The 15,227-nt window shown below is 32.7% G+C and overlaps 1 protein-coding gene across 3 annotated transcripts in view; it reads right to left on the bottom strand.

Moving 5' to 3' along the window:
* The window catches only part of LOC149806644 (calcyphosin-like protein), a 65,680-nt gene that overhangs the window by 32,092 nt on the left and 18,361 nt on the right, over window positions 1–15,227 (bottom strand). For 2 of the 3 annotated variants that reach the window (XM_089956055.1, XM_089956037.1), the window contains exon 4: window positions 14,707–14,916. In XM_089956055.1, the coding sequence (XP_089812181.1) occupies window positions 14,707–14,916 (210 nt within the window). Of the gene's footprint in view, window positions 1–1,166; window positions 1,291–14,706; window positions 14,917–15,227 lie in introns of all 3 variants that reach the window. The other variant, XM_089956046.1, reaches the window with a different exon arrangement.

Genomic DNA, 15,227 nt, shown 5'->3' with positions numbered 1-15,227 from the left:
ACTTTACTATGATTGGGTTGACACTAAATAACAAACCTGCATCGTTCTGCTGTAAAGCAATAAGCAAACCAAAACAAAATTGACAGCAGACCGACTTGTATTATGATCAGTCATCTCAAGTCTAAAAGATAGCAGGTGACATAAAATGTGCATACTACTCTTGACATGGGAACTCTTAATTTCTATCTATTAATAACTTTTTCAAAATAAATAAAAATAAATAAAATGTTAAAAAAATCGCCATGCATTCTTTGCCATAGCTATTAATGTTTTTTTTTTTTCTCAAAAGGTTAATTTCAATTACCATCTGATTTTGCACTGTCCATTACTGTTCTTTAATCATTTTAATAATAGAATTAGTTTTTAAACAATTGGTTCTTCCTTTAATTATACTTAAAAAGAATGACTGCCTTTAAAGCTATTCTCACATCAATTTTACATGTAAACTTTTATTTGACTGTTCGTGCAACTAATGGAGTCCAACAAACAATATTAAGTCTGAATAAATGACTATCATTTGAAGAATGCTCACAGAAATTGTAAAATTTTTATAACAAGCCAATGATGTGCATTTAATTTGATTCTATTGTGTAACTGTTCGCATATATTCCTAATTTTTAAGTTTTAACAAATAGTTATGCCCATTTGTATTAAATCTGACTTGTTAAGACAGTCTTATTAAAGTCTTTTATGTTGTTGTTGTTGTTGTTGTTGGGTTTAACGCCATTTTTCAGCACATGATAGGCTTTACATGGCGGCCAGTATTAATGGTGGAGGAAGAACCCGGGAAATCCCCGGAAAGAACCACCGACCCTCGAGAAGCTACTGGCAAGCTTTCTCACATATCCACATTGGCCGAATCCGAGACTCGAACCTACGCAGACAGAGGTGAGATGGCAGTGATCCGTAACGGAGGGCGCATTAGACCACTCGGCCACTCGGGGCCCAACAGTCTTTTATGTATTTGTGAAACCTGATTTATGATGATAAAATAAAGTTTACTTTTTGTTAGAGTATTATCAACAAGGAAACATTAGCATGGTTATCAATAAGTTAGAGAAAATATACTGTTTAGATATCCAAAGGTTGTCATATTTTTTTTCTTTTCTTTGGGGTGGGAGGGAAAAGGCAATAGAGTGGAGTGGGGGTGGGGGGAGGCAAATTACGTTGCTATGTGTTGCTAATCATTCAGAGTCTCCAGGCAGTTCTCATCATCAGATCAAAGTATGCATCCTGGTCAATTGAAGCACTCACTCCAGAATAATAATTAAGAAATTCTTCCTTTGTCACCTGAAACCACACAAAGGTTTAGTGCAAATCTATTAACAAATCAAACAAAATGTGAGTGCAACCCTATTCACAAACTAGAAAAGCAATAAGCACTATTGCTTATGTGATGAAAAATAAAGGGTGAAATCATATTTTTATCAGCCATGGTCAAAATGCTCATGCATATTTATATTTACTTCTTAATAAAATACCATTTATACATTTTTAATATATAAAATATTTCAAATTCCTAATTCTGGAAATAGATGTTTTTAAATACTATAAATCGTAATACATTTCAAATTTATTCTTAACAATTTCAGAAAGTTACTTTTTTCTTATAAAATCTAATGTAACGTGTTACAATTTTATATCTTTCTGATTAACAAAGCAACCATTTTTTCCCAATGATAAAAAAGATGAAATGAAAACTACATGAGCACCTTGATCTATACATTAAACTAATACAATGCAGGTGCCTTTTGTGCATGCATGATGGATCTGATAAACAAAGACAAATTAATCTTTTACAACTTTGGAAATTTTAATTGTAAGCTTTTGCTATAGAGTATACATTTGTTTTAAAATAATGTCAATTTATCCACATCATGACTGAAATTTAACTTTTCTTATCATTAGCTGGTTTCTCTTAAAACTAATTTATTTAATAAATATTTTTTTCTTTCAAAAGGCATTACAACACTATTTCACACAACAGTATTCCACTCTACTGTTTTTAAAAATGAATTATTAAGTGACAACAAGCTGGTGTACTATCTTGAAAATACATAACATTTAATTTAATCAACAGGCATATCTACTCAAGTTGAATGGTTATGTTTTATTCAATCTGGTCCCCAAACAAGTTTTGGAAGATGATAATAAAAGTTAGTTGTTCATGGTAGCATGTTTTCTGAATTTGGACCAACGTTTCATGCATTTTGTTGGTGTTAAGGACTGATGTACTGTCTGTAGTACCGACCTTAAGGTAACTGTTTCATTACATAGCTTTTGAAAAGTTCAGAGATAAAATTTCACACCCCTTTTTCTTGTTTTGTACAGCTATAGTTTTTAATATTTGGGAAAACTTAATTACCAAGCAAGCTTACTCAGTCATATTTTTAATGATTTTCCAACCAAGAAACAATATAATGACCTTGTAATTAGATTACTGTAACATGTTTATTTACTTCTCTTACAAAGAAGGAATCTGTAAACTAGATCCAGTGATCACAGAATTTTACTTTGTTGAGGTGTTTATATGGTAGTATAATAAATAAACAAATGAAAGAAAACTTGACATAATGATGTAGAAACTCCTATGACCACAGTCTGACTGCAAAGTATCAAGGCCTTTGACATAATGGACATATCTGACAAATAAAGGTACTTAAGGATCAAGACCTTTGACATATCTGACAAATAAAGGTACTTAAGGATCAAGACCTTTGACATATCTGACAAATAAAGGTACTTAAGGATCAAGACCTTTAACATATCTGACAAATAAAGGTACTTAAGGATCAAGACCTTTGACATATCTGACAAATAAAGGTACTTAAGGATCCTGATAGTCCTTTCATGGGACTGAAAATCCAATTGATGACAGGAATTTGAAGCAATTAATGGAATGTTACTGCTTTTAAATACCATAACTTTAACAAATAGGAAAAGATTTTGATTAATCTTACTTGTACATCTCTGCACATTTGTGAAAGAGTTTGACAGCCTGCCTTACTTGATACTGGGGACAAAGTCAAAGGTAATTTCCAAAGATGAAAACAACACACTTTATTCTTAATTTTATTGTTGCCTGGACTTTCTATCCATGCATGTACAGTGCTCCAGCTTTATGAGGCATCATAAAAGGGACCTGCATTAATAAGTGATATCACCTAATAAAGAGGAATGTTCCATCAAGGCATTGTTATAACTGTGCACAACACATCACACACATGGTATTTAATGATATCAAACAAAGCATCAACCATTTTCAATAGCCAAGAATTAAAATGAATTCAGCTGCAATAACAAAACAAAATGAAAAATTTAACATATTTAGTGGGATGTTAGAAGTGGGACAGTGTTATTGAGAGAATATATGACCATACTGTGTTATACGTGGAACAATGTTATAGTGAGAGATTTAAATTAATAAACTTGAGTGTATTATCTGTCTATGTATTCTGGACTCCAATAACAATTTACTATTCAGCTTAATATCCATACCATGGCATTAAACATTCAAGGCAAATCACAGTATTATTTAAGCACTTTTTCAGATGAGAAACATACAGTGATGTCATACTTCATACATCATAACATCAGGTCCATGTTTTTATTTTTACCTTTTTAAGATAGTATTTTGTAAGGACAGCAAAGTAGAACGCTTTCATATTTTTAGTGAAAAAAAGGATAAAAAAGATGGGAATTAAGAACTGAAGAAAAACAAACCAATGAAAATTGCAAAAAATAAAAGGTTACTTTTAATTTATTTTTCAATCTGTGCTATAGACAGATAAAATGAACTCATTCAACTGATTTTCTGATTTTTAATAGCTAGTATTGAATAATTACTTTGATTACTTCATAATCTGAATTAAGTCAAATGGTTGTATTGACTTACTTGTTGGTTTCAATTTGTTAAAAAAAACCTTTGTAATATGATTCTCAAAGAAGTCTAGCAGTACAGATCTTCCATCTGCATCGTATGAATTTAAATGCTTGGTAGCGATACAAAGATTAATGATATGCTATAAACCAGCAATCTCTGTACTTAAAAAATAACAATGCCATTAAAATAAAACAATCATGCATACTATCATAAAGCAAACTGTAAATAAATACCAGTTACAAACTTACCTAATTATTAGCAAGATTAATACATATTTACAACAAAATATGGTTTTATATGTTTAAGAAATATTTACTCTCTCACTGTTTTCAGTTAGAGACCTATTATATAATGAATAGAATTAGGTTATGCTGACTAAATGCTGGACATTAAGTATAGTGTAAACTTTAATGTTTGGATTTGATACGAAATGAGGACATTACACACTCTCCCAATGTTGCATGTTCCTGCTTCATAGCATAAATTAGCTGGGACTAGCATACACACAGTATGTTATTCTCAGAAAACAGTAATGATCTTTCACAAAGGAAATAACTACACATCACAAATGATAGATGATTGTCATAGTTTGCCTTTTTTTTTTGAAAAGTCAGTGTCAAATTTCCTCAAATAATTTGAATCAAAATGTGATTATCTCACTATTTTTTTATACAGAAAATGAGAACTGTAAATTTTTAAATTAAATTTATTTATGACTCTTGAAGTAAAAAAATCAAAAGGAGACAAATTTTATCATTTGTATATTGTCAGTAACACTAATTATCATGACTTAACCAAAGAGAAAGTCACTTTATATGACAAAAACAAACTCTGTCCAAAAACTTTCTCCAATTTTCTATGAATCAGCTGTTGATGGAGCCATATCTTAAAATAGAGACCAGTGACATTGATTTTTTGCTGTTTCCCATCTCCCCTCCTATTGCACAGCATACACCTTAACAAAACATGCCTACCCCCCCTTTCCAACAATAGCTGGGACAATTGAACTCTGAAAAATGGAATTTGCATTTTATTCTGTAAAATGATTTGGTTGCTGGCTTGTTACAGACTAAAATATTAGAACTCTTGTAATAAAAGAGCTTATGTAGCTTATGAATATTGCCAACCATGACAGTACAGAACATACATACGTATTAAAAGTCACCCCCTCCCCTCCAAAATGCAGTATATGCTTTTGTCAAACCCCCTCCTTCTCCCTCCATACATATTTAAGTCATGGACATCACCTAAGTACTATAACCAGGCTATAAAGATTTCTTTGGTACTAGAAAGTGAAAAATACACCAGGGTGGAAAGAGGTCTGAAACAATAAGTGACATATCTCTTTCTTCATGAGAAATTTATTTATCAGTCAAATCCATTAAATGTTTTCCCAGCAAAACCTGCATACTTATTATGCCAATTCAGTTGCCGGGGGGGGGGAATAGGAAATAGGAGACAGAATGATCTAAGGAGCTCACCTTTACAGATCACTGACATATCACTTCTGTCCTTATTGGTTAGAGTCCTGGGCTTGGCCAATGTGGGTATGTGAGAAACCATGCCAGTACTAGAATAGCTTCCCTTCAGTTAGTGGTTCATCCTCAACAGATACACTGACTGCCATGTATAGCTATCATGCACTGAAAAATGGCATTAAGCTCACAACACCACCACCATTGACTTAACTTAAAATGGTGACAAAATATATTTCAAACAAATTAACATCAATAAAAAGTCCCTATAAATGGCCTGATCATTATTAGGCCCACACATATTGTGTAACAAAAAATCAACACACACATACACACAAATGTAAAGAAATACAAGAATGATCAACAATTTCTTTAGATGTGACCTAATATATATTTACAACTTTCAGTTGTGACTATGGAATAAGTTCCCTTCTGAAAAACTTTTTAGTGAATACAAAGTCTATTTCTGGCAGGAGACTAGGAAATACAAATGCTTGATTTCATCCTTCCAGTGTACATGTGTTAATTAACTTGAAAATATACAATACTCCAACACAACAGACCCTGTTTTAAATATGAAAAACATTCTCACTCTCTCATTCAATACCCACATGCTACCCAGAACAAGGAAAACATTTCCAGAGTCAGGTCAAGCTGTGTTGAATTATAAAGGTTAACTCTTTCATACTTGCTAAATAATAATGAACATAACATAATGGACCAAGATCAGCACTGAATAATACTAACTTCAAACATGAAAAACATAGATTTCACTGCAGACCTCTGAAACATCAGTCATAAGTGAAACTGTATCATGACTAACCTGAAGCATGTATGTATACATATTGCATATAAAGAGTCTCTGATGCAAACATTAATTATGTTCTGAAAATCAACATAACTCTACAGAAAATTATGCCTGATTTATCTTGTACACTACATCCATCATAACACCTGTTGAACGTCTAAATATCTTACACCATAAAGGCCAACAAGGTTGCATACCTGGATTCTTCTTCTTGAACAATTTTAATTTTATTTCACAAAAAGACAGTGATGACTACATATTGACAGAATGGTTTTTCAATATCAGCACTCCCTCATTATAATGCTGTTGATAAAGTATACCACCTGACAGTGAAATCATCTTATAATTATGTATGTACAATTTTACTACCACACCCTAACTTGCTTTTTAACAGGAACCACAATATGAGGAGATTTATACTGACAAGTTTTATTATGAATACATGATCAAATCAGTCAACTTGTTTCTCACAATATCAAATGTAGATTGTATGTGCATCATTTTGTACAGATCATAGCAACTGATAAAGAATTACAAGAAGCCTGGTACCCTGGCCTCCCATAATGCTCTGCACCATTGCATGGCTGATAATAGTGGAGAAATTTTAGATGTAGGAAATAAAAAAAATGCATTGGCAATAAAGACATAGCATTAAATCTATGTCAAATAATGAAGTAATGAGTGTTGCTCTTTTTACCTGTCAAATATGCAGTACATGTACTATCATTTTCAGCCATTATGTATGGCTGGGGGAGGGGAGGGGAGAGACAGAAAAATTGTATGGTTGTGCTTTAAATGTGTCAGAGATGCTTTATTTACATGAAAGTTTCATTGTTTAGAAAAATAATATTTTGCTAGTTATGATGTGATAGCCACAACTGGAAACCTGGATAGGTCTGGACAGGTCAAGTATTAATATTAGTACTACAAGAAATATATGCTCAGAGAATAGATCTACATCTTAAATCACTGATTCATTTTGACACAGAAATTATTAGATTTATGTAGCTATTAACTTAGAAATATTAATATATAAAAAAAAGCTCTGCTGTAAGGTCAATGCTAGGTTTACTTTATTACTGTTAAAGACTGACGATCCTGACATTAAGAAAAAACATAATTCATCTTGGAAGTTAATAATATTTTCCATTAATTTAGTCAGATACTGATTTTGACTTCAGGATAGATATTACGTATCTAAAGCAATATTAACAGTTTTATGCAAATTTGTAAATATGTATGATGCAGGAAGACCACTAATATGCAAAATGCATCCATACAGATAACAACATTTTGAAACATGAATGAATATATGTAATTTATAAACTGGTACCAAACAAGTCACAACATAAATATATCAAATGAAGTAACACAGCATCCACAGACTTAAGAAATGTTAAAAGAAGTGTCCAGGTTTTAACCTTCTGTTCACTTACAACTTCAAATGTATAACTGGTCAAATATGCAGGAATTTTAAGGGCCATCTATGACCTATTAGAATTGCTGTCTTAGGACTCATGGTATTCATTCAGTTCCCATAGTAAACCAATGCAAACACCATGATATTAAAAATTCAATAATTTCTGAGTGCTCATGATCAAACCTTTATTTATCAGTATAGATGAAACCTGGATGTCAGCTTCTGTGTAGAGAAAAGGATATGAGCTGCAACATTTTCTGAACCTACATGTGTTTGAAACATGTGCTTTCAATTCCACACCAAATGGTCAGGTGCTAATTTCAGTAATGAGTGTTCCAAACTCAAGACTGCTATAGGACTGAAATTCCATCAATAAAACGTCTCTATTTTTTTCATTTACAACTAGAATAAGCTCTTAAAAGATTATTTTTTCTAAAATAATGACTTACATTAACGCAATCCTGGCCAACCAAACCCATATATACTCTATTTTATGTTCACCCATTTCCAGGCTGGTTCCTATTTTTCCATACAATTAGTACCGCATGTCCTTTAACTGTGACAATACAGTATCACAATACTACTCATGCAGCTCTTATTAAAGACATGTAACTATTGTCTAACATTCACTTCTCTGGCTTGGATATTGTTTGTCGTTAAAGTATGAAGCTCATATACAGGACTCACAGGAATAATCACATGGAAGAATGGGAACCAGTCCAGAAATGGGTGAACATAAAATAGAGTATATATTGGTATGGCTGGAATGGATTGGTTGATAATGAAAGTCAGATTTTAGTAAAAAGAATCTACTGAAAGCTTATGCTAGTTGTAACTAAAAATACAGAGACAATGTTTCACTGATGGAATTTCAGTTCTTTTTTAGACTTGAGCTTGGAAAACTCATTACTGAAAAAGCATCTGACTCTTCAAACTTATGTAGATATCGAAAATGCTATGGCTAAGTATATGCATAAAAAGAAAAAGCTGAAGACTATCAATGCATCATTCTTGCCAAAAGGGATATTTTATCATCATTGTGATTTTGAATTTTCCAGTTTAAAGTTATCAAATTCAAATCAGGTAAATCAATATCATAATTTCACCACGCATTCTCCAAAAATTGCACTGCATAAATAGGTATCTACTGTATTTCCAATGTACTTCACTCACCTGATCCCCATTATCTTTTTCTAAATTACATGTATGCTCAATGACATGAAAATTTGTTTATTATAAATGTTCAAATAATATAAAGGAACAGTAAAACACAATCATCAAATATTCATTAAAATATAGCAGACTGCATCTCAGACGCACACACAGGACAACCACACAATTTTGCACTCTCTCACCATACCTACACATAATGGCTGAAGATGACAATACTGCGTAATAGCACATTAAACAAACACTTAGTACTTCTTTAACTGACGTAGTTATGACTAATACAATGAAAGCACCATTGGTGACACAGCTCAAAATAACTGATTTAATGCTATTTCTATATTGCCAACACATTTCAATATTACTTCTGCCATCTTTAATTTCATGACTGGTATCCACCATTCAATGGTGTGTATGCCAGGCCTTCTGTGCAGATCATGGGAGGCCTGGGTACCAAGCTAGAAATTAAAAGCAGTGCTCTCCTCTCTCAGTGCAGGCAATATCATTTATTTAAATATTATTTTATTTTGTTTTAACGCCATACTGACTCTATCATGCCAAGGAAATAGGAGTAAAAGTGACTTTCAGAAAGATACACCAAGGCAGCTGAGCTTGTCTGGTCTGGATGGGTACTGAACCTGCAACCTTTTAATTACCAGTCCCATACTCTACCAGCTGAGCTACAACTGCCATGAGTCAACCTCCTATATGCCTAACAGGCAACTAATAGAGGTAGAACCCACCTTGGTCAATAGTTAGTATACAAGACATGTGAACAAATGAGTGCAGATTTGAGTCCTACCACTGGAACAGTCTGGGTCTGGTGCATCACTGAGCATGCCACTTTATTCCAACTGCCTTGGCACTAAATAACCTATTCGTGTTACTGTGCCATAAAACAACCATATTATCTCGCATGTATATATTTGATTCATAGATCTCAAGGAAAATTATGAAACTAAATCCCCCTGGCAGTGCTGCGCTGACATTTTTATCTTATATCCATGATGGCAAACTTATGAGTTCACTTTGCAACTGTATACGCAGGGTATATCTGTTCAAATACATCTATAGATTTAACTACAACTTATTAGTGCCTTAACTATTAAAGCATACTTGCTTCAGAGTATACCGAGGCAAGCACTAAACAGTTAAGAAATATGAACCAACTTGTCATTTCATCACAATAAAACACTGGCACAACTGTATTGATAGAAAGTATCCACATTTAAGGAAACACATATTCCATAAAACATGCATTATAGTTAAAGAAATAAATACATAATTTAAAAGGTTCAAAAACAAATGTCATAGAAAGTAATCTAAACAATGTAACCAATTAAAACAAACTCAGATCAAATGAATCAGTGTGTCAATAGAAGCCCCAACTGGAATTTCCCTTCCTAATTTGGCAACTAATTCCTGTACTTTGTTTAAAAAAAATGGAAAGTAGGTGTTGATTGTGGTAGTACTAACCACACCTCTCCATTAACTATTTTCAAGTCCCCATCCAAATTCTAAGTCAATGTTACCAATGACAAATCTACAAATCTTAATATACAAATAATTAATGTATATATTTGTTTAAAACAAAAGTCTCTTTTAAGTTATAAAAATTCACTGATTCTAACTGGTTTGCGATAATAATAATAATAATAATGACTTTGTTTAGTGCCTGATCTTTAGAAGCTCTAAGTGTTTTACAACATTAAACACCTAAAACATCAATACATATATAATGATATGCTTACAAAAAAAACACACCATGAAATTAGAAAACATAAAACATGCTGAAAATATTTAAGGTAGGAAACATTATTAGGTCTTTAAGTTTGTTCTTGCAGTCGAAATAGGTGAGTTTTATGAGCACTCTTGAATGAGATCACTGTGTCTTTGTGTCTAAGTTCAGTGGGCAATTAGTTCCACGTTGCTGGGCCCTGGTATGCAAAAGAATGTTGTCCATATGACCTCATTTTCATAGTGGGAATAATGAGTATACAATTGTCAGAAGAGGAGCGTATCTTGCTGGTGTGTACACATGGGTGAGGTCGGTTAGGTATGTTGGACTGGAGTCCGTCAGTGAAATGTAGCACAGAGAACAAATTCTGTGTTTGATTCTGGATCAAATGGATAGCCAGTGTAGGGTACAGAGCAGCGGGGAGGTGTGCTCTGATCGTGGTACTCTAAGTATGATCCAAGCAGCTGTGTTTTGAACTTTTTGAAGTTTCTGGAGTAGATATTGAGATGAACCAAACAGAATTGAGTTACAATAGTCCAGTCTTGAAAGTACTAATGAACACACAAGTGTTTTAGTGGCATCAACTGAAAGATATTTGCGAATGGAGCTGATGCATCTCAGCTCAAGATATGCAGCCTTGCATATGTTCATGATATGTTGGTACAATGTGAGAGTACTGTCGAGAGTAACACCTAGGTTTTGTACTGACTGTGAATTTAATGTTGGTGTTGCTGACATTTGAGTTAAAGGATGTGAATGAGAAAGTCTGTGTTGTGATCAGAATGGCTTCACTTTTATCATCATTCATCTGCAACCTTTTACATGTCATCCATGATTTCACATCAGAAATGCACCTCTCTACACACTGGATGGTAGCAAGGTAATAAGGTTTGATTAGATGGGAAAACCTTATTGAAAAGAAACAGTAGTAGACCAATAGTTTGCTGCTACACTACAGGTTGGGCTTTTCTTTAACCAGAAAAGTAGAATTTGGAGTTTAACTAAATCTTCTCACATGGATAAAATGTTCATATATTTAATTTAAAAATAATTAACTTTTAGAATGATGTTGGTTGTTGTTGTTGTTGTTGTGGGGTTCAACGCCATTTTTCAGCACACGACAGGCTATACATGGCGGCCAGTATTAATGGTGGAGGAAGAACCCGGAAAACCCCGGAAAGAACCACCGACCCACGAGAAGCTACTGGCAAGCTTTCTCACATGCCCACAGAATGATGTTGGTATGTATATATTAGATTTGAAAAGCACTTCAGCATAATAATGGCTATATGAAGCCAATTAAACATTTTCTAAACTTCTAAAAATGTAAACATAAATGACTACATGCAAATAAAACTACTACAAGAAAACTGACGAAAGGTAAATATAAATGTAAAGAATTGTACGAACTTTATAAAGATAAACCCTTTTATATAAACATAAACATGAAGCATTACAAGATAAAAGAGAAAATGTTTAAAATTCTTCAAAAGATATATAACATTAAAAAATAAAGCATGAAAAATTGATTTCAATTTTCTAACCTCACTTAATCCCCATTTCCAACTAACGTCAGTTAATACAGAACTAACTTATTTTTGAAAGAGAAAGGCTTCAAATTGCACAAGTGCACTGCATATATGCACAATTAACCTGAAAATCAGTCAGGTTCATTATAGTTAAAAAGTGCATTTATGCACTAAATGTTTGAATGAAGGTAAAAAATTTAACACAAGTGACAAACTAACTTAAAAATTATGAGAGTGGGAAATACAGTAAGTTGGATAAGCGTTGTTGTTTCTGATTTCTTTTGCTAATATCAGACTTTTAAATTTATTGATGCAAGTTTTTATAAATATATGCAGAACACCAAATCAATGCTATGATGAAGTACTACAAGATACCACATCTCCATTTACATAATTTGTTTAAAAAAGACACTAAAAGCCCTGCTGAAGTGTTGTTGGAATAAAACAGGAAATCACAATAAAAACTGAAATTATTTGTTTGTAAAAAGTAGTGTGGTGAACATCAAACCATATCAGGTCCTTATTTTCTAGTATGTGATGCTGTAAGCAATTATCAAGAATTTTGCAACTGATACATGTCTGCATTTGTAGACTATTTATACTGTTTGTACTGTTCAATATTGTAGGCAAGACTGAAGTGCAAAGGGACAATATTATACCAGCTTTTACTGAAAACACTTCAGAACAAGAAAAATCATTTTAGCTACAAAAAAATGTATATATTATGACTGAATAATGCATAAATAAATATGAAGCATATTTATATATTGTTCCATTATGTTGGACATGTTGGTACATATCAACAAACATCTACTTATTGGATTTGATGTGTGCTTCAAAGCACCCAATAAATGCCTGATGGCATTCAATATGGGCAAAATACTTATTAAGTCCAAAAAATGCAGTTGTTTATAAGGTCATGAGATGTATATATATGTATAAAGTATACCTTATTAAGTTTGTACTGAGTCCTGGGGTAGACCAAACGTATGCTAAATAATCAATACAATTTATACAATTCCCTTAAAGCTGTCATTTGTGGCACAATGTCCTAGCTGAAAATGGGTATCATACAATACCTGAAGGTGGACTGGAAACCATAAATTCAATAAGAAAAGACAAGCTAGTGCAGTTCAAGTCCAATTTAATTACACTATCAGGTAAACTGAATAAAAGATTATGGGTGCAGCTATTCATATACAATTGTTTTTTTAAAAATGCAATCCTCAAGGAGAAAATCCAAATTTGCAACAGCACAATCTTATGATACAATTGGAAACTGCTGACGTTATTGTTACATAATGACAAAATTTCAAGTTCTATGAGGTCAAATCTGACGTGATAATGAACTATTTTTTATTCATCTTGACAACCCCTCGTGAAACTCCCTATATCCAATGGATATGTATTTTCTGCATATTTAAGTGTTTCTCATCTGGGTAATTTCCTACAAGGTGTTGTGGGTATATGAAAAATGTGAACTGGTATCAGGAGTGAACTAATAAAGTATAACAATGAACCAGTTTTACCCACAATGCCTTGTTAGAAAATTACCCTTAAAGACTTGCACATATGGCTGATTTGTACAGGAATTCCTGCATTTACCATCAATGGCCATAAATTTATACTTCTAACTGGAATTGACATTCCTTTACCTGCTCAAAATAGATATCTTGTGTGATCAAGGTTCATCGTGTGCTAACTGAGTGGACTATTTTTTTTATTCCAAATACTGGAAGGGTATACCTGTCAGATCTCACAGTGAAATGGTCTAAATCTCACAGTGAAATGGTCTAAAGGTGAATGTTACTAATTTCAATGTGAGGCTGTTGATGCATGACAATGTAACTCGGCATGTCACAGTCAAATGCATTCTTGGATCTTTTAAACATGAAGACATTACACAACATTATCAACTTTCAGTCATTAATGATGACATATCTGATGACAATTAAGTAAAATATATAGCAGTAATGTTCATCACACTTATTAGGAGACAAGGCAAAGGAAAAATCTTTATATGTCTAGTAAGCTTTTGTGGAGAGAAAAGACCTTCACCAGAAAAGTGATAACTTATTGAAGGCAATACATTTTTTCAGCAAACATTAGAAAAGCAGAGGATATAACTGATAGCAGGCTATATTTTCAGCAGAAAAGTTAAAAAAAGACTACATAAAATGACAATGTCTAAGAATATGTGATGCAGTGCCTAATATTGTATCATAAACATTAATAGAAAACTTACTTAAATTATAGTTGCACTTAGTGAAAGACATATTTTCAAAATTAATTTAAATAAACTTATCATAAAAAGCATTTTTTTTAAAAACAAAAGAACAATTTTTTGATCTCACTCAACAGACTTACCTTCATATCCCCCCAAAAATACAGCATTTTTTAAAATAACAAGCGATAATGTAATTAGTTCCCTCAGATACAAAGACATCGGTAAAATTAAGAACTGATAGACAAAACCAATTTTATAACATTTTAAACCTCATTTTAACCAGAGGTGTATGTTACATGATATGGAAGAAAAAGAAAAAAAAGATGATTCATAAATACATTTTTCTGATTTAAAAGCACAACTAGTCAACTGTTCATCATCTTTTAGATTTATGAGTGTTAATTAATGTAGAATTAATGAATAAATGATGAAAAGGAAAAGTTGAGAAGAAAAATATACCTTGCCATCAGCCTCATTAGGAGTATCAAAAGATTCCAAAAATTTCAACAACACTTGATCCTCTGTCCATTCCCCATTCATGTACTTAGGGTGTTTTTTCACATTGTAAACTCCTTTCAGATCTTCTACTGTAATTACACCATCCCCAGACTTGTCCAATTTCATGAAGGCCTTGTTAACTAGGTCTTTCCGACTGTTTGACATTGGTGGCTGTAAAATAAATGGCAACTAAATGGATCATGGTTGCTATATTTCGATCACACCTAACCTTTCCCTCTTGTGTCCTTGGTTGACTATAGTATATACTTGCTTGTAAGTTGAGAACAACTGCAAACAACATAGACCCTAATCTGTTATCACATAATGTGCCAGCAGACTAGGGTTTAAGTTGTTTGTTCTACTGAATACTCCTAACAAGCTTCATAGACCCATATCTGCCAGTGCATTATTCAGTTGTAGATCTGACTCAATTTATAAGCTAGTATATATGGTATTGTGATGTCCTTTGGCAGCGACAGTGT

Source organism: Sinohyriopsis cumingii, chromosome 1 (assembly GCF_028554795.1).
Source record: "Sinohyriopsis cumingii isolate HCF-2022 chromosome 1, ASM2855479v2, whole genome shotgun sequence".
In the NCBI taxonomy this organism is placed as follows: Eukaryota; Metazoa; Mollusca; class Bivalvia; order Unionida; family Unionidae; genus Sinohyriopsis; species Sinohyriopsis cumingii.
The sequence above is the reverse complement of the archived record's forward strand: the minus strand, read 5'-3'. Positions and strand labels throughout refer to the sequence as shown.